The 27,399-nt window shown below is 37.3% G+C and overlaps 1 protein-coding gene across 1 annotated transcript in view; it reads right to left on the bottom strand.

Moving 5' to 3' along the window:
* Nucleotides 1-27,399, bottom strand: part of Tmtc2 (transmembrane O-mannosyltransferase targeting cadherins 2) — a 411,806-nt gene that overhangs the window by 160,965 nt on the left and 223,442 nt on the right. The window contains exon 4 of the mRNA XM_059245620.1: nucleotides 22,872-22,986. Within this exon, the coding sequence (XP_059101603.1) occupies nucleotides 22,872-22,986 (115 nt within the window). The remainder of the gene's footprint in view (nucleotides 1-22,871; nucleotides 22,987-27,399) is intronic.

Raw genomic sequence — 27,399 nt, 5'->3', positions numbered from 1 at the left:
GTCACAAGACCTCACCACTAGACCAACAGCTCTAGACAATTAACTGCTGCTAAAAGGGAAACCCAGTCTTCTCCATCACCTCCAAGTGGTCATTCTTAAACACATATACATTGTAGCAACACCAATGGACTCAGAAGGTTGTATATGTGTATATATATATATATATATATATATATATATATATATATATATATACAAAAGTATGTTTGTGTGTGTAGCAATAATAATTAAAGAGGTCATGAATTGGAGAGGGAGTGCTCTTGATAGAAGAAAAATAAAAGAAAAATACACATAGACTATCTACTGCTTTGCTCTAAAACTCAAAGTTTATGTAACTCTAGCTTGTCTTGATATAGTGAAAAGGAATCTCTCATCTCAGAATTCCATACTGAATTTAGATACATCCTAAAAAATGGTTAATATCAGAACACATTTACAAATCTTACCAGTTGCTTTGCTAAAACATATAGCAGAGACAGAGATCGCTCATGGTGCATTTGTTACAATGATAAAAGTAGCTGCATTCAGTCAGGATTTCCAGCATGCCAAGCAGTCTACATATTAGTGCATATGTGTTAAGTCATAACAATCTTATAAGGCAGGTTATTACACCTGGATCTGTTTTAAATGCGATGAACCTTAGGCAAGTAGACCATCCATCCATCCATCCATCCATCCATCCATCCATCCATCCATCCATCTATCCTTCTATCATCTATCCTATCTACCATCTATCTATAAGCTCTATCTTCCTATCATCCATCTATCCATCTATCTATCTATCTATCTATCATCTATTTATCAACTATATCTATCAAATCATCTGTCTGTCTGTCTGTCTATCTAACTATCCATCTACCTAGCGATCTAAGATGAAGTCTCACTATGTAGCTCTGCCTGGCCTAGAACTCACTATGTAGACCAGACTGGCCTTGAACTCTCAGAGATCTGCCTGACTCTGCTTCCTAGGTGCTGGTATTAAAGGTACAAACCACCACACCCAGCTAGATACGAAGACATTAATTAAGTAATATACAAAGGACAGTGCATATAGTGGTAAGTACATGAAAATGAAAGTCTGGCAGTGTGAAAATAATTTAAGACTTGAATTATACTTGATTATTCATACCAAAAGCTTTTCCATGGCTGTTCAAATTAGTGACATAGCATGTTTACATACTGGCCAGGACAATAAACTCTTCTAGCTTCTAAATATATTAAAAAGAAGAATACGTTTGAATATACCACTATACCAGAATATAGTCAGAAAGAGTTTTATACACACTGGGCAAAGTTGTCCTGAAAGCAAGGCAGTGGACTTTTGGTACATAATAACACAAGCTAATTAAGGGAGCACCCTGGCAGTAGGATCAGGATCCATCCCTGGTGCATGAGCTGGCTTTTTGGAGTCCACCACCTATGGTGGGACACCTTGCTCAGCCTTGATCAGGGGGAGGGGCTTGGATCTACCTCTACTGAATGTACCAGGCTCTGTTGACTCCCCATGGGAGGCCTTACCTTGTTGGTGGAGGGAATGGGGGTGAGGTTGGGGGGGGTAAGGAGGAGGTCAGAGAGGGGGATCTGTGGTTGGTATGTAAATAAATAAAAAATTCCTTAATAAAAAATTTTTAAAAATAAAAATAAAAAAATACCATATGAATGATAAACTGAAAAGAATTATACCATTTTTTGAAATTATAGACAGCAGGGTCATTTTTATATATTGGTGGTGGAAGAATGTGAAGTATGGAATGTTTAAGGAATATTTTACTTCTCTCATTTCTCATGTTCTTCCATTCTCTTAGAACAGTCACTCAAACTAAGGCCAGTAATGAATTATAGAACCTCGAGAAGGAGAAAGAACAACTCTCTGTTTTAGTCGAAGAAAATACACATGACCATTTGAGCTACTAGCTGTAACACTTAAGTTCTAGAAAATTTACTTTAGGTCACACACAGACAGGCAGAGAGATGCATAGACACAGGTGTAAACACACACACACACACACACACACACACACACACACACACACACACACCAGCAGAAGCAGTAGCAGTAACAGAATGTTCTCTCTAAGAATTACCAGTATGTGTCCAGAATTTCTTCCAGGGGAAAGTTTTATCCATCTTTTCCTCTAGGGTCCTCTAACAGCCTTTCTTTTAAAATATCACTTAAGAAATAATCACAGTAGTAGTGTAACTTGATTAATGAAACCCAGTCATAAAAATAACTATAATGGATTGGGCAGAGTTAAATGCATAATTAAATATAAGTGGTACAAAAATCCATAGTTGGCCCTAAATACTGACAGAGACAGAAGGAAACATTTATTTAACACACTGGTTTAAACCAGGGGTGACTTTTCCACTCGAGTGAGTATTTGGCACTGTCTAGAAGATAAAAAGTATGGTTGTCATAACAGGGGTGTTGGCCACTGGCATCATCTGGGTATTGGGCAGAAATGCTGGCCACTGGCATCAACTGTGTATTAGGTGGGGACACTGGCCATTGGCATCAACTGGGTAGCAGGCGAGGACACTGGCCATTGGCATCAACTGGGTAGTGGGCAGAGATGCTGGCCACTGACATCAGCTGTGTATCAGGTGGGGACACTGGCCATTGGCATCGACTGGGTAGTGGGCAGTGATGCTGGCAACTGGCATTAACTGGGTAGAGGGCAGGAATAATGGCTATTGGCATCAATTGGGTAGCGGGTGAAGATACTGGCCACAGGCATCAACCAAGTGGAAGATAGGGGTGCTGGCCACTGGAATCAACTGGATAGAGGGCAGGCATCTGGGAATAGGATGGGAAGGCTGATATCTTTCTTACCAAGAAAAGGCAAGACTGCCTCCCCAGCATAAAAATTGAGAAGCCACAATTAGTTTTACAGGGTAAATAACTGCAGCAAATTTCTTTGTTAATAACGTTTCTTTGTATATCTGTCCACTATACACACCACTACAAAGAAAACATAAAATGTAGAAAGGAAACTAAAAGGACTTTATCAATAGAAACACAACTTATCATTGCTTTTGCTATTTTTATGAGGAAGAGAAAAATTACTTTAAATTCTAAAAAAAATAAAAACAAAAAACATGTACTTCCCACCTCTGATAGTACATCTGAGCAAACTGTCAGTGTCTGTCTGTAATAAGGCTGGCTTCCAGACACACATGCCAGTTTACCCACAGTGCATTCACATATCATCATATCACACTACAATCCATAAATACATGCAATCTAGTTGTTCTCTGATGCTAGTGGGGGATAAGTTCAGGATGCCTCTTGGGTACCTAAATCTACAGAAGCCCAAGACCTCTATAAATGATGATAAAATATTAGTATTTAACCTACTTACATTCTCCCACTTCCATATTGTATTTGTAATGCCTAACATGATGTAAATGTAAATGTAAATCGTCGTCACTGTACTGAATTTCCTGGGAATAACTAGAAAATGTCTTTTCAGAGCCAGGCATGGTGGCAAACACTTATAATCTCAATACTCAAGAGACAGACAAGGAAGAAGAGTTCAAGGCCAGCCTCGCCTACATAAAGAGTCAAGGCTGGCCTGATCTAAATGAGACCCTGTGGAAAATGTCAAGGAGTTCAGTATGGTTGTGACTTTTTTTTCTGAATGATTTCATCTAGTGATTGGCTGAATTTATAGAAGGAATATTCAGAAATATTCAGTGCTGATTATGTTATATTTTTCCATTATAAATTGAACTTTAAAGTTTTAAAGATATCATTGTTTGAAACCATAGTATCCTAGTAACTTGATTAAGGAAAGTCCATCAAAGTTGTGATAACAGTTCCAAAATAAAACAAATGAATGAAAATTTCAAGTCATGGTGCAGAGAGATGAGTCCATGGGTAAAGGGACTTACAGAAAGATGAAGGACTTGATTTGCCCCCAGAGACTCACCACATGGTTTTCTCAGACCTCCAGAGGTGTGCTATGCCAAGGCTATCCTTCTCACCAAATAAATATTTATAAAATATTTATAAAATAAATGCTAAAGAATTCAGATCTTCAATTGTGATCTTTTGCCTTGAGTTCTAAAGGGAGTCTGTAGAAACACTTGAAATAAGAGATATCTCAAAGTTGGAGTAAATAAAGTACATGAGTAGCTGAAAAGACAAGTATTCAAAATGTAGCCCAGTGTCTGTGCTGATATCTACACAAAACTCAGGGGACCAGGACACTGCTGAGAGCATTATACATCCTCACTGGAGAAACAGTACGGACAATTAATTAACTGCCTTTTAAATTATGGCAAAATATGGCATTCCTATATTATGTTAATATATTAAAGAGTGTCACTCAGCCTAGTATCAAACAATGAATAAGATAATTTTTGGGTGAATTTTTTTTTATTATGAAAACAGACATGCAGATAATCACAACCGTATACGAATTGTGCCATGAGAAAGTACAGCATGTTGGGAACCCACAAAAGGAACAGTTTCCCAAGATGGCAGATCAGGGGAAGATCCCGGAGAAGCCAAGAAACAAAGGAGAGGGCAGAGTGCTGAGAAAGGCATTCCAGACAGAACAGCCATGCCTGTGAAATGCCAGAGTCCCAAAGGGTGGCATTTAAAGCCTAACAATAGCAATAATAACAGGCTTTGTGAAAATTAAATGACATAATCTATGTAGGAGGAAGCATTCGGGAATGGGAAAAGCCAAAGCAACTGACAATTAAGACTGTACAACCGAGAATGGGTTGCAGTTGTGAATAATCTTACTCCACCCTTAACATCAGTCAGAGGACAGTATTTACTCACAATGGTTCACCCAGTGTTTTAAAAACGCTAAGCTCAATTGTGAAGAAAAACAGCATGTCCACCTGCAGGTGAAATAGTCCTCTGAGAAATATTCCATTTGATCATCCTTTAACACATATAGGAAATTTAAAATGATTAGTTTACCCCTGCTCCAAGATACAAAATAAATTCCACTTGATCACCCTTTAACACATATAGGAACTTTAAAATGATTAGTTTACCCCTACTCTAAGATACAAAATAAAATTTACATCTTTATTGATCTTTCCCTGAATCAATTTACATGTGTGAAATTTCCTAGCGGTAATTAATTAATATATGTCAGAGTCATGTTTGAACTTTGCATTAACTCAAACTTCTTAATCAAATTTGCTAATTTAGCTGCCTCTAATAGTGAGATTTTATATCATTTAACTGTGACATGAAAACAGAGATGAATTTCCTCTTTTCTTTTTTTTCAAAACTTCTGCTCACTTTTAGGCAATGAGTATAACAGGATACTTAAAAATGAATCCTTAATCTCTATTATTAAATGAAGTGCTAATTAACAGCAAGGCATATAGTCACAAAACATGCATACCTGCACATTCTCCTAGATAAACTAGAAAGCAAGCACAATTATCAAGTAACTACATGGCTATAAATGGAATCAAATTCAAAGTCCTTCTAAGTACGGATTGTAATAAAGGTGCTCAAGTCTTGAAATTACATATTTCCTAAGTTTCTAGCATAAGAACTGAGGCATGCACCTTCTGGGCCTTAACCACTATGCTAGGCACTGAGTAAGTGGAAGGAGGTAGGACCAAGTCAGTGCACAGAAAGGTTTTATTATATGAAGCCATACATAATAACAAATACAGCTAGTATAGGGAATTTTAAATAAAATTCTCTCTTATATTTAAATGCATTAAAAGGATGAGTTGTTGAGTTCTGAGTGCTAACCAGACTAGGCAATAACCAACTATATAAAAACCATATCAAATAGTTCATTAAAATTATATAATTTAAGAGTAAAATAGGTGCATGAAATTGACACACTTGAATTATGCTTTTAGATATAACCATGGTCAGAATTATTACTCTTTGCCCAAAGAGATAATTACATTAGTAATATTTTCAATCCTAATTAATCCTCTGAAATTCTAGAAAGGAGGAAACTCATGGGAATTATCAGATGGAAGAGAAACAAGCTGAATTTTCCTATATAGAAAAAGATTCAATAAGCTTCAAGTGAGCAACTCTGAGCTGAGGGTACCACTACAGACACACCTGTGCTTTCTGCTCCAGGGCATCCTTGTGACCACCAGATCATCTTTAGATGACATTGCATCTGATGTCTAAACACAAGAACTCTCCTGACTTGTATTTTTTCTCCCAATCAAATGCCCCATTTTATCCCCTTTCTTTAATGAAACAACTGTGAAGATTGGGGGGGAGCGGTTTAAATGACATTTTTTACAAAGACTTCTTTGTGCAGAAAAGTACTAAAAGAGGAAATATATGTCAAAGAATTTTGCCCAGAGCATGTACCTTTTACTTATTAGAAAGTATTTAACATGGTTGCTATGACAAACACAATTGGATATTAAACTATTGTTACTGCACACGGTTATTGTACAGCATATGAACTGTGGACAAAACTAAAAGATGGGTTTTGCTTAAAAATGTTAAATTCTTCTGGTATGGATAAGGGGTAAATTGTTCTTCTATACTACTTACTTCCACTGCATAGCAAAGAATGTAAAAGGGACATGGAGGGAAAAATAAACAACCAAAGGCCACAGAACAAACAGGTGTAGGCACAGGATTCTATTACATGGTTCTCCAAAGCTGGAACTTGTGTCAAAGTGTTTCCTCTCTGAAGTGTCAAGTAGGTTCCATAAAATACAAGTTAGCTTCCTCTTTGCTCCCTTTCTTTTGACACAGACCTCTTTATTTATTCTAAATTGGATGTCATGTAGATGTTGACAACTTAGTAAAGCACAGCTATGACCTCTATTTCATAAGGAAGATGTTTCCTTATAACCTGTCAAATAGGGAGCAGAAGACACCTAATCAAAAGTAATTGTTTAGACATGCCATGCAAAGCCTTTATCAAGACATATTAGAGGAGAAAGGAACAAAACAGAAACATAGTCTTTGCCTTCAAAAAAACCCGGGCAGCCTCAAACAGAGCATTTCTTACAAAGGTATGTCTGCGGTAGAATTTGAATGATGAATCTAAATATCTTTATACTCTATCGTAATAGGTTCTACTCAGGTAGTTTTGACACAAGAGGCTACACAATTACTATTTTAATTAATTCTCACAGGAAACACATAAAAGTGCCATCTCTACTTTGGAAGAGGAGCTAGAGGATCAGAGTGGCTAGGGAACTTTAATTCACATAGCTGTGATTATTGTCGGATCTCTAATTCTCAGAAATGTACTGAATGCTAATATTTTCCTAATATTCTCTGTACTTGTCTTCTGATGTATTGAGGCTACATTTCCCTCTACATGTCAAAAAATAACAGCAGGTTTGAATAGTATGAACATACCCACATGGTTAAAGTAGTAAAATAACAGTATTCAATAGAAACATAGAAAGAGAACTGGTACAGGGTGAATGCATGGTGGGAAGTTTTCCATAATACTTCTTCCCATCCTCATAAGTAGGAGTAGAAGAGTTTTATGACTTTTTTAGTTGATATCTCTGTACAGGAAAGAAAATAATCTGTGCTTTCTGTCTCAGTTGAAAAGACACAAGACAAGATCAAAAAGTTATGTGGTTTTAAGTTCAACTATTTCTTCTGTGTCCTACATTGTCTCGATATTAAGACGTCTCTCTTCTCAGTCCTTTGTTGGGCTCATATACTTTATACTTCTTAGTTACTGGTGTCCACTCTTTCTTTTTCTTTTATTTCCCTCCCTCCCTCCCTCCCTTCCTCCCTCCCTCCCTCCCCCTCTCTCCTTTCTTTTCCACTCCCTCCCTCCCTTCCTCTTTCTCTCCCTCCCTCCCTCTCTCCCTTCCTTCCTTTTTCCTTCCCTCCCTCCCTTCCTTTCTAGACATTCTTTGTGATTTGCTTCATGTGCAGGTAAGCTACGTCCTCCAATGACAACCTTTAACTGGTCTAAAATTGAATCCAAACCAATACACCCAGAAAGAGAGTCTTTTTTTGAGGGGTGGTAGAAGTCATCCTTGCACACTAGATCAATTTCTTTTTATAGAAAAACTTGGGAGTGAATGGTGCCATGGCTTCACAAAGAACCAGCCAGGAAGTAATTGAAAACAGCATAAAATTAACATCCAACAAACTTTTCAACTTTTATTACTGTAGGGTTATATCAAGTTTCTAAGCATATTTTATTTAATCCTTCCAAAATAACACTAACATAATCCAATTTTCCAGATGAAGAAGACAGATTAAGCAATTTTCCCATGGCCGCTCATGGGAACCATTAGTGGAAGATCTGAACCTAAGTCCCTGTAATGCCCAGCCCTCCATCTGAGCAGCTCTACTAAGCTGCCTTCAAGGCACAAAGGTGGCAGAGGTTTCCATTTTTATGAAAGGAAGCTTTTCCTTCTTCTATGTCCCTCTTTCCCATGAAAACAAACACGATTCTTGTAAGTCTATATATAGTCAAATCTGCTACAAATGTTTTCCCTACCCTTTAAGATCATTTTGTAATGTAAAAAAAAAATTGAGAACTGATTTAAGGGCACTATGCACCAATGATTTAAGTCTACAAAGAGATTTTAATGCTTTGCAGTTTACGGAGGCTACCCAACATAGATGTCTACTTAGCATGGAAAGAGAAGCATTTGTCAGTTGCATGGACCTCATTGCCACATAGGAATCCAAGAGGCCTGGTCTCCTCGGTAACGCTTGGTGTAGTCAGATTATTGGGTTATTTATTCACTCATTAAAACTGTATTTTGAAACTGTCACTGCAGGCATTTAAGGAGCAGCAGAAGGTATAAATTATCTGAAGAGCAGTCACAAAGCAAGGTAACTGGTATCATGATAAAGGATGAAGTAAGACATACATATCAAAATGGAAAGAAAAGAGTAATAAACTTGCTTGTTCCGGCATCAAGAGGGAAAAAAAATCTAACATTTGTGAATTTCAAAGGAATCAGCATGCTCAAGTAAATATTTCAGAAAACAAGAATGCTTCAGGGATGGCTTCCATCACAGATATGGTTATCATCGGGGTTAGAGAAACTTCTCTGTGTACACAGTGACTCCGGGTAATGTGTTCACTTTAAACATGAATGTTTGAGAAAGCAAGTGTTTCTTTGTTCCTTAAGAGCGGTGCTTTAACAAATATATGTATACATATATATGTATATACACATGTATATATTATATGTACATACATACACACACACACATACACACACACACACACACACACACACACACACACACACACACTCTTGAGACAATAAATTACAAAAGGCCCAAAGGAAGCAAGTATCACAGGAATAGGTGTTATGTCACATGGACAATTCCTAGCCTAAGCCAGATGAGCTCCAAAACTGAACATCCAAGTCCATCTTTTTTCTCCTGAATAGAATTTTCAACCTGAACACAATTTATTCACAGAGGTCTGTGGAAGTAATCTTCTAAGAACAGAAGGAAGACACCACTTCACACAGTATTTCTTCTCTTGTCTTCTTATGTGTCTATGTGGGCGGCATGTATACAGGTGTATGTTCACATGTATGTGAGCACAGATATGTGTGCAGAGTATATGCCTGTGTGTATTAGTACAGTATTCCTAAAATTGTTTTTGGATTGTTTAATTTGAGATACAGAGGGGAGGACAGTTTCTAAAATAATCTATAGCATATCTTTTATACATGAGTATTTGAGGAGAATAAATGTACCTCAAGCAACAATAGTATGTACACATATACCGGCAAGAAAGAAAATACTCATGTACTCACTGTGTGCTAAGCACTGCTCTAGACAGTTTGTAAATACACCAAAATAATGCCTTTTGGAGTTCACATTTTTCTAGTTCAGAGTCTTGTCTGCATGTGTGTGTGTGTGTCCAAGTGTGTGCATGCACATGTGTGCATATATTCATGTGCATGTGTGTATGTATGTGTGTGTTTTGTGTGTGCATGTATCTGTGTGTGCGTGTGTGCGTGTGTGCGTGTGTGCGCGTGTGCGTGTGTGCGTGTGTGTGCGCGTGTATGTGCGTGTGTGCGTGTGTGCGTGTGCGTGCGTGTGTGCATGTGCACGTGTGTGTGTGTGCGTGTGTGTGTGCGTGCGTGCGTGTGTGTGTGTGCATGTGTGCGTGTGTGTATGTGTGTGTGTGTATGCGATATGCTGGAGATGGAACCTGATATCCTTCACGTGTTAAGCATATATTGGTTTGTTAGAATGCATCCCACATAGATTTTTCAACACTCTAGAAAATTAACTAGGAGTTTAAACTCCTTCTTAATACACATATTTATAGTTGCATAGTGTGATTTGTGTATTTCACAGCAATAAGTGCAATGTAACAAAAAGAATTAAAAGGGGAAATGAGTGTGAGAATCATAGAGCAGGTTGGTTTTGCTGTAAATAGAGTCACCCTCAGCTGGGAAGTCTTACGCAATAAGGGGAATCTAGAAGCAGGTAATTGAAAAAAGCGATAGGAAATGTAATTCAGCACCAGAAATAATGTGCTATTTTGCATAAATAAAATATGTAAGACATAAGTAGCAGATGACACAATATTCGTTTCAAATTCATTATCATCTACATATCCAGATGCCCTCAAACTTCAATTATACTTTAAGCAACTTTACTATCATGTAAGCAAAACCTTAGTTAGGCTCTATATAACAGAGAGAATAAATTAAGTGTCAGACAATATTACTCTAATTCCTGGTGTGTCTGGAAAATAATTCGTAAGCCACAATAATTGGAAATCTGCAGCGGACTGATTGGAACTACGCAAATAACAAATTTACATCTGTTCATTTTTCTTCAAGAGCAGAGACTGAAAGACACTTTCTTTTCATAATGCAAAACCTCCTTCTGAGAACACCGAAATTAATTTAAATTCCACTGTGCATCATCTGCACTCTCCACGTGAAGATAATTTTAGGAAGAACCGCAATAGGAAGGCTCCTGGTCCTTTAGGCAACTTCCAATCAGGTTTAAAGTTAAAAGGAACAAGAAGCAGTAATTCAGGGTGTGACTGTAAGCTGCTGTATAAACTCTCTAATGGGCCTTCTAATCCACATTCTCAGTTTCATCTCCACAGCTCTGGAGGGAAACGATTACAAAATTAAAGATCTTTTAATGATATTTCAGGGAAAAAAAGCCTCCATTCAATTTGTTCCAGCATGGACTCTAGGTTAATGCCTTTTCCCCACTACAGAGTCAATACAAATAACTATTTCTCTGCAGCACAACACAGCGCACGTGCTGCTATGTTGCAACGGCATCTGAAATAGGTTCCACGTTACAGGAATAAGCACAAGCAGGACCCAGCCTCTGTCTTTCTCTTTCTAGGCTCATAGTTATTAAGAAATCCCACTTTCGATGCTTGCTGGAGCAAGGCAAGGCTGGCAGTTCAGCCGCAGTCCCAGACACAGAAGCTACCATGTGTCGTTGCCACAGATGTAAAACAAATGAGTGTGAAGTAAGTTGTTTGATTCAGTTCTGTCCAAAAGCCTGTGTGAAGCACCGAAGAAGCGCCAAAGACTTCACTCTGGACTAGCAATGAAAACATAAATAATTTGCATCGCCAGCTCCCACGGAGCTTTTAGTGTGTACGGAAGTTCTTTGGCCCTTGTGCCCACATTATCTCAGAAGATTACATCATTCTCTGAGATTCCCCATGGCTTTCTATGTGCAAGATGGTCTTCTCTGAACACTTTATGTAGAAGAATCAGGACCCAGGTATTGACGCCCCACACCGTGGGTATTTTATTTTATTTCTTCTTATTATTCTGGAACATAGGATTATACAACCTGTGTCAAGATACTTAAATATTGAATTTACCTATGGTTCCACTAACTGTCATTGTAGTTAGCCTTTTATACATTATACAGATATATTCAATTGAAAATCAGTTTTCGTTCATACAGGTCCTTATAAAAGCTATAAAAGTGAATTCCAGATGTTTACAGGATAGCCAGAAAACACCTAAAAGTACCTAGGCAAAACTCACTTTCGTCCTTCTCCTGCCCTTTGCCTTGTCTTTCTACTATGATTCCCATCTTCATTTTTTTTTTTTTTTTGCCTTCCAGGCTGAGTTAAGACATCGTCTGCCTTGTTACAACTCCACATGGGTATCATCTGGAATAGAAGTAACTTTGAGCCAGGCATAGTCGATGCATTCTTGGAATCCTAGCACTCAAAAGGTGAAGGAGAGGATCAGGAATTCAAAGCCAACCTTCAATGCTACCATTCCCAGCTTAGCATTATATACATATAGTTTTCATATGTATATAATCGTATGTGTACAAACGGTCACATCTGTGTGGGTCCTTGTACCTATATCTATATATGTGTGGAGGTTGGTGTCAGGAATCTAACTCAGTTACTCTCCTATCTTATTCTTTAAGTTGGGGTTTCTATCAATCAAGAATTCACCAATATAACGAGTTCCCCTTGCTTGATTGCTTCAGGGATCTCCCACCTCAGCCTTCCATGGTTGGAATTATCAAAGAGCTGCCACATCCATCCTGCATCTATGCGAGTTCTCTGCACTGAATTCTGATCCATGTAATTGTCTGGCAAGGGAACCATCTCCTTAGCACCAACAGATAATTTTAAATTCAGACCTCAAGCTACTTGAAGACAGAAACTATACTTTCCTTGTGAGTTAATTTTTATTTTCTAACTCAATGGCTCTTACTCTGAAAACACTCAGGATTTGTTGGGTGAATTTGCAGATATGATTGTAGTGAGGAATAAAAGACACAACTTCAGAGTCAGCCACTCTTTCTCAAAACCGTGTGAAAACTGTCGATATTTGCAATAGGTGTTACAAGAATTAGGGATATTAAGTATTAGGAAAAGAGTTTTCACCTCAACAGCTAAACCATAAAGTCAACTCAGGATAAATCATGGGAATCAGACCTGTAAACTAGTTGCAGAAAAAGTTGGAGCTGAAATGCATAGGTGTAAACTGCAACTCTGCTGACCACCTTAAGGCCCAAACAGAATACAAGTTCTCAAGTTTACATGGGAGAGAAGACAGTGAGGTTGTAAAAGCAGATTTATAGGGAAAAGTACCCCAAGTATAACCACAGTTCTTTCTGGAAAGGGATATAACTGGGCTAGACCTCCTTAAGCTAAGACTTTATCATCCAGAGCTCCTTAGCCTGATGATACCATAAGTTAAACTTTAGTTTTCAGCATGCTGACATAATAGATATTTTATCAAAAGCTGAGTAATTCCCATGCAAACTGCTTACACTTTGGTACTCTACACTACCTTGACTACACAATGAGGAAAACACCATGAAAATACAGGTACACAAGGACTTACTTCATCTGCCTTTTATCTTTTTGTTTGTATATAAGTCCACTGAGGACTGACGCTTAAGGCAACTTCATACCAAGCACCTAGACACATCCAATTTCCTTCCTCAAAGCCCCACAGAAACTAACAGAACACTGCTGAACTCTCCAAAATGTACTTTCACATTATATACAATTTATAATTTTAACCCATGATTACTTGATTCATAAAGCCATGAAAACTGAAATAGAAACTTTTTCATAATGTGTGTGTGTGTGTGTGTGTGTGTGTGTGTGTGTGTGTGTGTATTTTCTTTTAATTGACCTGAACGCTTTTGAAGGCCATCTTTTGCATGTAATCCACTCTGACTTCTTTGCCACTGGACAAACACCTGGGTCATTATATATTAATTCTCTTGTCTGGATCCATACCTGGCATTTTGACAAGATAGACTTATCTAAATATTGGAATACTGTTAATCTTTATCAAAACTCAAGAATGGATGACTGAGTGGTAAAATGCACTTAAGAGCATTTCTGGGTGATGCAAGCATTAACCATGGGCAACCTGCCCTACTTTCAAAACCACTCATTTAAATGTCAAAACTTTCCAAAATAAATGCTAGAAATAGGCTTTTATTAAATCTATTTCCTGTGAGGACAGTTAGAATTACAATAACTGTACAAATTAGATCAAAAAGTATCTAAGGGATAAAACTACACAATATATCTAACTACATGTATATATGCTTACCAAAACTCTAGATCTACACCAGCGAAAGAGGAAAAGATAGCATAAATGCAATACTGGGTTCTTTGGTGTGTTACTGAATAGCTTCTATTACTATTTCAGTGTTTTACAAGATTACATTTGTGTATTAACTGTGTGAGGAAAATTATCAAGTTAAACAAAATGGAAGATATATGGTTACATGCTGGAGCTTGCTCTTACCACATATCAAGGGCCAGCTGAGTTGTTGATCCACAGGATTTGCTAACTGTATCAGAGTGAAATAAGAAGAGAATCCCCCTCCCATTCTCTTTATGTAAAACACACAAGCAATTCCGGGAACTCCGGTTTGTAATCAGGAATTCTCTACCATTAGATGCCAGTTTCCTGCCCAGGCATGCCATTTCTCTATCACTGTGCTCTCCCATTCCAATGACATGTGGCAGGAAATCCTGCTTTGACCTATAGATATTTGGCCACTGTTTATTTTTCTTCTTATATCCATCAATTGGCAGTTCTCAGGTGCCAAGATTTATTTCCATACTTACACCAAGGTATCTCACCAACTGTATTCTACCATCTCGGGTCTTCTAAATTCACAAAGGTTCTCAAAACTTAACCCTGAATATACAAACAGACCTTTAATGTGCTTGTTATTATTGGATCTATAACGTTAACTTGATACTTCACTGTAGTAGTTTGAAGACTTTAGTCCCCAGTTTGTGAAGACTCTGGAATCTTTAGGAGGTAGAACCTTATTGCAGGAAATTTGTCACTGGAGGAGGGCTTTTACTGTTTATGGTCTCACCTCACTTCCTGTTCCCTTTATGCTTGGGCTTGCACTTGAAGAGGTGACTGAGATGTGAGTTCTCAGCTTCTGGTTCCAGCTACCATGCCTGCTACTTGCTGCCATGAATCGATGCCATGATGGGTTTTTATCTGTCTGGAACCTTAGGCCACAATAAACCTTCCTTCTGTATATTGGCTTCATCATGGTATTTTATCCAAGCGACAGAAAAGTAACTAACATCACATCCCTTTTCCTTCTTTGCTGCTTCCACTAAAATGACTTCCTCCTAAGGCAGTTTTGGACATCATGAAAAACATAAATCCTGAAATTTATGTAAGTATTTTAGTTTCTAAAAAGAATCTATTGCCTGCTGACCACTACTCTTCTGATTACAGATCATTGCTCCAATGGAATTGAATCTCCTAATAGTGAGATGTGTGGCAAAAATTTTGCACATAGCCCTAAAAGGGTCTGTTGAGTGCTAATAATATGCACTACCCAGGATGTGAACATATGTGGAAATAAGATCATTACAGAAGTAATTAGTGAACTCTTGCTTGAGTATGATGGGCATTTTTATAAGGGGACGGTCACGTGAGAATATAGTTGAACACCAAAGATTCCCAGCAAACCACAGAAAGGGTCAAGAAACCTGTCCACTAAGGCTTTCAGAGGAATATGCTCCTCACCCTAGCTGAATGTGAACTTATGAGACAATAAACCTCTATATTTTTAATCCATTCAGTTTATGCACTTTGGTCATAATAGTCATACATAACAAAAGAATACACGAACCAACACTAATATAAATGCCCAAGGAAATGAATACAGTTCCTCAGTGGACATCTGATGCAAGAGGCACTTTTTGTTAGTTTGGCTTTTTCAAACAGGGTCCCATGTAGCAGACTCAGGTCAAACTTGCTGTCTTGTAGAAGAGGATACTGAGCTCCTAATCCTCCTGCTTGCACCTCCTGAGAGCTGGGATTAAAGTAGTACATGATTATACTTAGTAAGGAGGTTATTTATAAGACAGAATTATCTAGTGGCTGATCAAAATACATATTTCAGAGAATGTGGTTATGAATACCCATTACTAGTCATAGAGGTTTTTTTTTTCTACTCTCATAGAGGTTCCATGACTTATCTAAGTAAACAGCAAATATAGTTAGAAATCCTATGTGCTGTGGATATCACTCTGTATAAATAAAACACTGATTGGGCAGTAGCCAGGTAGGAAGTATAGGCGGGACAAGCAGAGAAGAGAATTCTGGGAACAGGAAGGCTGAGTCAGGAGACGCTGCCAGCTGCCGCCATGAGTACCAACATGTAAGATACTGGTAAGCCACGAGCCATGTGGCAAGGTATAGATTTATAGAAATGGGTTAATTTAAGATATAAGAACAGTTAGCAAGAAGCCTGCCACAGCCATACAGTTTGTAAGCAATATAAGTCTCTGTATGTTTACTTGGTTGGTTCTGAGTGGCTGTGGGACTGGTGGGTGAGAGAAATTTGTCCTTACTGTGGGCCAGGCAGGAAAACTCTAGCTACACCTATGGGAGATTATAATAATGAAGCCAGAGCCACAACACCAAGATACTGAATACCTAGAGGTCTGAGGCCACTATGCTTTTCACTAAATACAGAATTGACAGACATGCTTTATTATATGTTATAGCATTAATCCATTCTTAATTTGTTTAGAAGTCTTTCTTTCTGAGGCAGCTGGTGATCGAATGCTCTTCTGACATATCTAGAGATCACTTTTTTTCATTCTCACGTTTTTAAATTAAGACTGTAGTAATTGAATTGCAATATTAAACATCTCATCATTAATCCCGGGCAAAATCCCACCTGCCTGTAGTGCTTTTATATTTAATATGTTGCTACATCAATTATATTAATTCCAAGACATACAGGTATTTGTATTCATAAGTATGACTTGTCTATTGTGGTTTCAGATTTATTCTTTCTTGTTTGGGTCTTATTTTGTTTTCAGGTGGAGCTGGCATATCCTGTCATATGTATATATTTAATTTTGCCAGGTTTTGCTTTCAGTATAATCTAGCTTCCTAAAAATAAGAAAGAAATGTAATTAGTGAAGAAATTCCATCTTTTTTAAGGACCTGAAAGGGGACACTTGCAAAGTACGTTTGACTTGGTTCGTTCCTAGGAAAAAATGTAATATGTTTCTTGAACTTTCCCAAGATGTTTGACTGAGATTGCTTTTTATTCTTTGGCCAAAACAGACCAGTTGTATTTTTCCAAGAAAGTATAGATATAACTTTTATGTATTTACTATTGTGTTATTTTAAGCATTCACATATCTGTTCATTAATACCTTTCTCCTTCTTGGGGTTGTACATGAGATTCCATAATCTGTCCAAAATCACTTTTGCCAGAAGATCCAGATCTTTTCATATTCTTGCCCATTGCTTCTCCAAATTCTAGTTCACTGATGCTGGGGATGTCTTTCTGTATGCTGTGAAAGTATTGTTATGATTGCTTGATAAATAAAATGCTGATTGGCCAGTAGCCAGACAGGAAGTATAGTATAGGCAGGATAAGCAGAGAAGAGAAATCTGGGAAGTGGAAGGCTGAGTCAGGAGATGCTGCCAGCCACTGCCGCCCTGACAAGTAAGATGTAAAGATACTGGTAAGCCACAAGTCACGTGGCAAGGTATAGATTTATAGAAATGGGTTAATTTAAGTTGTAAGATCTAGCTAGCAAGAAGCCTGGGCCATGACCATAGAGTTTATAAGTAATATAAGTCTCTGTGTGTTTATTTGGGTCTGAGTGGCTGTGGGCCCTGGCGGGACTGGAGAAATCTCCAGCAACACATTGATATTTTCTTTTTACTTCCCTTGAATCTAAAAGTTGTTTTTTTCCTCCTTTACAAGCTTCACAGATTGGATACTTGGATTTTAACAACACAGAACAAAGGCAAAATCTCAATTATCTTCAAACATGATCTCTCCTTTAGAAAAGATAATCAAAAATTGATTAAACTGTCTTAAATTTATTATCTGCCTTCTGAAACTGAAAGAATAATGAAAAAATTCAATGTTCCACTGAATCACCTGTTTAAAAGAAAAGGCAGCTTGAGACAAATCTATATCAACAATGAAAAGACATCAAATATTTTTCAGCAAAAAAGATTATATTTCAGAAACAAGTGAGTTGTACAGTTAAAAGGTTGAAAGACAACTATGTATTTATGAAATATGTTGATGTAAATTACTGAGCTCAAGGGTTTTGTCTCTGAAAATATGTTAGACTCTAAAAGAAAAGCCAACACAGAAACAGATCTGCTAAAACTAATTTAAAATAATTTCTTGTGTGAAACATGCAACTTTAGCGATTTGCAAATATGAATAAACAGTTGACTATAAGCTATGTTATATGCTATTGTTGTCTATTAAGAATAGGATGAAACTGCCTTAAACTTCACACTACATGGCTCTAGTCTATAATCGTGGACTGACGTCATATCAGATGCCCTAATGAATAGATATGTAAATGCTTTCTGAAGCATTTATTTAAAACAAATCTTGGCACAAATATGCAATCCCACTACCAATTCAACCATGTTGTTATGCGAGAAGGTCAATAATTTCAGTGACTGTGAGAAGAGTAACGTGCTGTATTCTATTAGATTTAATTCCAAATATTTTATTTCTATCTGTAAAGGTGATTTGAGTTATTTCTTTTAGGAACTTGAAACATGTTATAGTGAAGGTTTTTTTCTGGGCCCAGTCTTCATTTTATACCTGTCAATTAAATGTGTAAACACAGCAATGACACAGAGTCAGAAGAGTGTTATGTTCAAATGACAGTTCATTATGCGTGTGACCTTAGTTATCTCTAAGTCTCCTCTTCCTCATTCTTCTATTCCATTCAGAGGCCAAGTGGGATTCCATATAAAAGACCTAAAAAAGAATGTTATACAGCTACTGCTGCCACTGTATGGAGGGGTCCTGGAAATTTTCAAACATCATCACATAAGCAGAGGATATAACCTGTGTGTACAGCTCTCTGAGGTGATTTGATATCATTACTAAGCCCCTCCTGGAAAAAAAAAATTTCTCAAAATTTTGCAATCTCTTAAGGCAATGTTCCCTCAACTTCAGACAAAACTCCATGTCACTCAGGCTATTCTTACTTAATATTTTCTAAATCACTTTTCCTCTTTATTCTTGCATAAATCAAGATTCAGACGTACGATTTAAAATCATTGGTTAGTAGTTTTAAATATAAATATGAAAATAAAATTTCAGGAATTCATGACAAGATTAATTCTGACCACCTGAATTATATTGTATCTGTCAGGGGGTTATCACCTCAGCAATTGCTATTTAAAATTTTAATGTAGTTATGAATACTCGCAGAGATTATATTATTAACAAAAAGTTCAACTGCCATGAAATATTTCTGATAATTTACAATACACGTGGAAAAAGGAGATAATGAAACTTAGGATTCCCAAAAGCCTCTAAAGCTCATTAAGAAACACAGGTATTTCATTCCAATGTATAAATGTTTATCAATTTCGATTGTTCAACACAAAACATCTCCCCCACCCTTGTTATGGGGGGCTGAATCTAGGATGTCATGCATAGTGGTAAAGTTGTTAGCACTGAGCATCACATTTCCTTGGCCCTGCCTTGTAGGCGTGACAGTTGCCGAAGTCTCAATGGGGGTTGGAACTTCCAGATCAAAGCTGGAATGGCTACCCACTACACATCCTTGAGAAGACTCCTGACTGATGATAGGAAATGTATTCAGTGTGTTTCTAGTGCCAAGAAGGAATGCCATTAGGTTGGCTTTTCTAGAAAGACTGAGAAAAATCAGGCTTTGTTTTTGGGTTCTGTTGTTGTTTTTATTGTTTTGTTTTGTTTTGTTTTTTCCTGTTAAGAGCTGATTTAGAACAAGAAGCAATCCCTGGATAACAGAGAAAAGTATGCAATGAAATCAAAAAAAGTATGAAATTTCCTTTTTATAGTTTCATAGTTTCTAGACTAGTCACAGGAAAATGTTTTCTTACTAATATAAACAAATAGGAAGAGGTTTGCTACTATTTGCTACTAAAAACATACACCATGTTTATTCATATCATAGGTTATAAAATTATTTTGGTACATTTTATTCATACTTGATTTTAAATCACAGAACTAACCATTTTGAAAAACAGTAATTATTGTAATCCAGTCGACAATGTAAGTTATATAGTCCATTATTTCATAGGCAGTGGTGACAGGTTTTAGTGAAATGTATGCTTCTTCATTTACTCTGATAGTTAATTGCCATTTTCAAAATATATTGCAATTTTGTGTTGCACACATAAATTACTTCAGTTATTTGAATGAGGAGGAAAATCAAAGAAAAACTAATTCTTCAAGGAAGACGATTCAGTAAAGCTTTGGGAGCTCTACTCTAGCACTTTCTCTGTTATACAAGCACCCACAGGTCCTTATAAGATGAGTGCTTTAATTACACTACGGTGGTATGCTGGCTAGTTTTATGTTTACTTGACAAAGGTTAGAGTCATCTAAGAGAGTACACCAACTGAGGAAATGCCTTCATAAGATTGAGCTGTGGGCAAGCCTGTAGAGCATTTTCTGAATTAGTGATTGATGGTGCATGGCCCAGCCCATTGTGAATGTGGTCATCCTTGGGCAGGTGGTCCTTGGGTCTATAACAAAGTAGGATGGACAAGCCATAAGAGGCAGGTCAGAAGTAGCACTCCTCCATGGCCTCTGGATCAGCTCCTGCCTCCAGGTTCCTGTCCTGTTTTGAGTTCCTGTCCTGGCTTCCTTCAATTATGGACTATGATTTGGAAATGTAAGCCAAACAAACCCTTTCCTTTCCAATTAGCCTTTTGGTCATGGTGTTTCATCTCAGCAATAGAAACTCTAACTGAGATAGGTGGGATTGGCTAACGGAGTATTTTTATGTTATCACCAAGGCATAAGCTGGGATAAAAACTCTTTAAACTACTGCCCAACAGGTACCGCCAATGAGTAAGTGACTTATTAACCAGTTGCCTTTGTGACTAAAGATACAGTATAGTTGAAGAATACTTGCTTAGCACATACCAGATTATAGGAATGATACACGGCACTGAGGAGAAAGAATTAACCAGAGACTATTGATATGACTAACAGAGAAAATAAGTTCAATTCAGAAGCAGAAATTGGCCAGCTTACTTACTTCTTTGCCTATACAACAAAAACACTCTATTCCATATTATAAGGCAAAAGGTCCTTTGAAAAATATATCTATATCCATCTTTTTATCTATACTAATGTATACATACATAGAGACAGAATATGTACACAAATGTTAAAACTGATAAGGTTTTTTTCATGAAGTAAAACTATTATATCAGCAATAAAGTCATAAAATCATTTAAATGAAGAAGTCATGAGACACTGTAAGAGGACCTAAGTATATTCAATCAATATTTCATTAAAGAAAATGATATGATTTTCAATTACTTCAAGGAAGAAGATTAAGATGTACCTAGAAAAGCATGAATCATGAGTGAGAGAGGCAGGATTATACAAAGGTTTTACTGTATGGGAAGACATTCTAGGTAATAAGGGGAAAAAAATCACACCTGACATTCTCATATCAGAGGCAAGACATTTGTATTCCAATGCTAAAATCTAGGAGGGTGAAGTTAATGTAAACATCAGAACACAACATTCTACAGAGCTTCTGTGTTTTACTTTGTATGCCTACCTTCCTTTCTATTTATTTTTATCTTTAATAACATCTTATATCAATACTTACAGAGTAAGCCACTAAAAAGATTTAGATGACAAGAACATCCACACATACAAAAATTCAAGCTTGGAGTTTTTGATACCTTATTGTGCAATATTAATAAAAGACAGGAAGTAGGTGTCAAATTTGGAATAAGAGTGCCCACTTTCTTATAAGGAACTGGTCTTCTATGAATCCATAGCAACTCTGAAAAAGATTTCATAGGTGTTACACCATCCTACCGATTTTGCCTAGAATTTCATCCACAAAAGTGTATGGCTTCACAAGTTATTCAGAGAAAACTTTCGAGGATGAATGCAGACAAAAAGATGGAGAAGTGGGAGGTGGGGAGGAGAGGGCATGACATAAGATTGACAGACTTTCCTAGCAAGACTGAGAGAAGCTGGGATGTTACATGCAGAAAGCTCCAAGAGCCATCTTCAGCATGCCTCAGAGTCCCACTGAGAACAGAGAAACGTCAGAACACTGCATCAAATTCTCTAACAGCGCCAAGCACTTGGCTCTAACTCTCCCTGTATCTGAGCAACCCCAGGAGTTCCCAGGTACAGGAGTCAATAAACTAGACCCTCTCTTGTCTTTAAGCTAGATTTCTATTACATAGAAAAGTGCCCCAAATGTCATCGACAAAGGAAAGGATTCAAGTTTGGTTTTCATGTATCAACTCAAACTCACAAGAGCCTCTGGGAACCTTCCATTTAAAAGGCAAAGTCGATTTAAACCTGCAGATTTTTTTCCAAACTCAATTCTGATGGATATTTCAAATGACACTATTACACAAACTTTGGTATAATCCAGAGTCTCTTTGAAGAAGAGACTGGATGATAAAGAAGAAACTCTACCTAGCATCTAGAATCTTCTGCTATCTCCCTGGTTGAACATATAGTCTACATATACTTTGAAGCAATCAAGGTTTTAATGAAGGAAAAATGTATCAGATAATATCCAATGTGTCATTTACATGTCTCACATTAAAGATTTATTTTTGAAATTTTATATTTATCCATCTAAGTTTGAGTGGAACATATATTTTGAAGTAAAAAAAAAAACCCTTATAACAACTCTTTGTTATATGCCATAGTTTGTCAAAAAATTCAATCACATATCTATAAATAAATATTGTATGTAGCCTCAAACAGGGAAATCATAAATACCATTCACCTACTGCTCTCATAGGCCAAACTGAAAAAAAAAAGTTATTTCAGAAAAATAGATATCAACATCCCCATTCCCATTACTTAACTCAATGGTCTCTCTCACAGCAGGTTTCAAACAGGAACCTAACCAAAGAAAGCAAGGCATACTCACAAATTATACAGCATGTCAGCCATGTTGCTGCGGTAGTATAAAGCGTTTCTATAGGCGCTTTCAGCTTCAGAAATTTTACTCTGACTCTTCAGAACATTTCCAAGGTTACCCCACGCTGGCAAAAAGAAAAAGAAGCATTCAGGCTGGGTGTCAATGCAATTATATATGACATAATATCCATCCATCAGGAAGTACCACAGGGGGCAAAAATCCTTCATAAAACATTTTACGGGAAAAAAGTTTATTTCCTTTATACTCTAACGTTTCATCAAGCTAGGAGATTAAATACATTTGAAGTCTAAAATAATTAAAGCAACCATTATGGCTCAAAGCTGATGCACACATACAGTTTATCACAACGCCAAGAACAACGTTATCTTAAGATCACCTACAAACTCCATGTTCTTTCAAGTTTCCGTAGGGGTCTTCATCGTCTGAAATTATTGTATACATACTGGACTGGAAGCAGTAAGAAATCATCTTAAAATAAACCAAGATTTCATCCAACTATGAAAGAACTGATAAATGCTGTAGAACACTTGAAGATGAAAAGCACAAGAAAAGTAAACAAGATCAAAGCCACAAAGAGACTTAATATGCGTCAGAACATATAAGGAGAATATTATGCTTCTGACCATAAGTAAGTACACAATATCTGTTAAAAAATGTGGGGTATTAATTCTAAAAGGAGATGTCTTGTTAAGTAGGAAGTTGGAGATGAGAAAGCTTATACTCACTGAGCTCTATCTCTTTGAGTTATTACGAACTATACTGAAAGAATCAAAAGTGCCTAACATATCCGTTTTTATGCATTAAAAACATGAAGAATCTTTCACTGTCCAATTCCACTGTATTTCTCTGAACACTCCTCACTTAACCTTAGCTAGTAAATATAATGTGCCTTGTGTCCTTTCATTAGCTAGAAAGAGAATGGATCTTTCATACTACAAATGCTTCCATGGCAAAAAGAAGACACTGAACTCATAATTATCTCCCAACAAATAGTACCACATGTTTTGTTTCATGCTTGACATGTGCCATCTCATAAACTCTCGCACCACAGACCTACACGTGAAACTGACACGTATTCTGTGGATGAGGCCGCACTAAAGAATGTGCCAGGTTAATTCTAAAGCAGAAATCCCCATCCAAAACTGATTAACCTAAGCCTGCCCTATCGTCTAATTAACATTCTCATACCAGGTTCATCTTCAGCTACAAAGCAACATTCATACACTGTGAACTGCTCCACGGCATCATGAGATCAGAGGAAATTTTAGCATTCAATTTTAAAAGAAGAAACATTAGGAATATTATCAAGTAAACTAATAATTTGAAAACAGGAACTGTGAGCAGAAAAACAGCAAGTCAAAATCAAATTTAATAGACAATAACTGCATATTTTTTTTTTTACCTAGTGTCCTCCATCCTCAGGTTAATATAGTATGGCCGTGCAGAAATTTCTAAGACGCAGACTTGTTTTCAAGGCATGTCATTTCTCCCAAAGTTCTGCTTTAATCAAGGATTAGTAAACTAGATTACACTGAATTTACTCTTGAAAATGCATACAAATATTAATTTACAGTGAAATATTAATGATACAATGAAAAAACAAGCAACAAAGTCAAATCTCCAAATGAAGATGCTAGAGAAAATTGCAGGTAGAACATAATAAATGTGAATATTTGAAGATATATTTCCATAGAAATAAATGGAGTTTTTCTTTAAGTGCTTATGTCTTAATTAAACAATAGCTAACAAGTGTCCCTCTGGTCAATACCAGGTATGACTAGCTATAGATGCAGAATGTATGTTTACACATTTGGTTTTATGTTCATTTACACAATCACAGATATAATCAGATAACAGTTAATTCCCTTTTATGCCAACATCATTAGTAAGACTGGGCCGCAGCATGAAAAACAACTCTTCAAGGTAATGGTTACTCTAGATGATCAGATTGATGACACCCAGATGTTACTAAAGCACACTTCTGAGTCTGTCTGTCAAGGTATCTAGAGATAATGAGCTGAGGGCTCGGAATAGACTATAGGGAGATGGTCAAAGTGTGGAGGAAGGACCTCATTGAAAAACATAAGTTGTTAAGAGTCATTGAGTATTTTGAGACTCTGGTCCCTTCCACTGCCTCTCTTAGCTTCCTTTGCAACATAAGGTGGGCTCCTTCATTCTGTCACATACCCTCCCACCCCTTATAATTTTCTGCTCTGCCTCAGGCTTGCAGCACCAGAAGCAGTCAACCAGGGCCTGAAGCCTCTGATACTAAAGTCAATCATTTAACCGCTGCAATCATTCCAATGTTTGTCACAGCAATGAGAGAGAGCAATGCTAACCGGCAGGAGTAGAACATGTATGGAAGGTAGGGTTCAAACAGTACAGCAATATAAATAAACTCCATTACAGGGCCAGCAAGATGGGTCAGTGGGGAAAGGGGCTTGCTCCCAAGTCTGATGACCTGAGTTTGCTTCCCTGGGACCCATGCGGTAGGAGAGGAGAATGAATCCCTGCCAGTTGTCCTCTGACTTCCACACATACATCAGTGGCAGGGATGTGACCCTACAGAAATCACGAGCACACATATATGCAGACAAAACAAATATATATCTAATACATTTTATTTTACATAGTGGTAAGTTCCACAAATAATGAAAGAATAAATAAAGCATGGCAGTCAAATATAAAAGTAGGGAAATTGGAGCACACTAAGAACTAAAGTATACGGAGTCTTGTCCTGGAGAGGCTGGAGATTCCAATATGGAAAACAGAACCATAAATGAACTTGATATTTTCCAACTACAGTCCAGTCAGGTGAACAGATGCACAAAGGACAAGATGAAGTGACAGAGATGAACAGGATTCCACACACAGGGTCACTAAGGCACAGCATGCAATCTGGAGTACATCTTACTCCAATTGTCAGGATAGGGTTACAGGGAAGGAGTTTTGTGACAGTTTGTATTTTGAGAAGAGCACTACTCGTGTCTGCAGGGCAGGCTAGCACTGAAGCGGAACACGAGCCAGGGAGGGAACAACAGATGGGAGTCATTTGCTAGGGTCCTTGCTCAGAACGCAGGGGGGGCCCAAGGTTGGATCCTCAAACTACATAAATCAGGCATGGCGTTCTACACCTGTAACCCCAGCAGGGAAGATGGGGAGGCAGGCGAAGTGAAAGTTCAAGGCTGTCATCCACTAAAAAGTGAGTTCAAGGCCAGTGTAGGTCATATGAGACCCCATCTCCAACAGAAGGAAAAAAAATAAGGAAGAGACAACTCAGAAAGTCACCTCAAAAATCCAAGGATAAAAACGAAGATGGTTCCTAGGAAGATGGGAGCAGAAGAGAGGGTTACTCAAAGGGAGGATACAGCCTGGAAGATAAAGATGATCATCAAGTTAACTATGACAATGCTGCACCATGAAGGGAGCTCCTGTTTTGTCTAAATGGAAACCTCACAATCTACATAATTAAATCATTGCCTCCTATAGCTGGAAAAAGAAATCTACCCAATTCATCACCTATCTTAACAATATTTTAACCACATTATGTGTTAAAGAGAGAAGGAATGAAAGTAAGTAAAGAAAACACAGGATACTCAGAACTCCTCTGACCTTCAGAGTAGGCCAGTGGGTCCTACTGGACATAGCCTCACATACTCCCAGCCTCAGACAGTTTCTCAGAGACAGTGATGAATAAAACAGAAAAAAAAAAGAGCCCAAGACCACTGTATAGTCCACAAAATGCCGAACAGCTCTCTTTTTACTAAATGAAAGACTAAGAAAAATTAAAATGATCCCAGCATCCAATCTCAGGTGACAACACACTTCCTTAAAAATCCCTTTCCAGTCCAGCCATCTGAAGCAAAACATCCTCTCCTAGCACAGAGCCCGAGACATCCCAGGTTCCTCACCACACTGTGTTCTCTCCAAGTGCAAGACTTAACAGGACCAACTTCCTTTACACCAGCTGTACTTGCCTCTGGCTGACCTAACAACATAAAGAATATCATCGAGTTCAATGACAAACATAATTTCTTCTCAAAATCCTTTCTCCCTTAGATCACTGCTCCTCAATGTTGGTCAAAACAGATGTGTAAAGAGATACCAAAACTAAGAGTAAAATTATCACAGAAATTTTTGGTGTGAAAACTGCTGTCAGCATTCTCACCTTTTAAATACAGAAGTGATTGACATTTTTGTCATGGATGTAACCAACAGATGACAGTTAAAATGCTCATTTATGAAAATGTAAAGCTACCCCAGAGAATATGACCTAAAAAACAATCAGTAAGCTAGGTAGTGATTATTTTCCTGATAAATGTTCATTTTTTAAGTTTCAATGATAAACAAAAAATGAAAGAAAAGCCATACATGAATTGAAAAATCATTTAAATTTCACCTGAAGTATATAAATATATGTATTACAGTTTAAAGGAAAATACTTAAGATGAGGACTTAAAATTAATTTTTAAATGCTTACAATTTTACTTCAGTATGAGAAAGGTAGAGAATTAAT

The sequence above is a fragment of the Peromyscus eremicus genome, chromosome 18, assembly GCF_949786415.1.
Source record: "Peromyscus eremicus chromosome 18, PerEre_H2_v1, whole genome shotgun sequence".
NCBI lineage: Eukaryota > Metazoa > Chordata > Mammalia > Rodentia > Cricetidae > Peromyscus > Peromyscus eremicus.
This window is presented reverse-complemented; position numbering and strand designations above follow the sequence as displayed.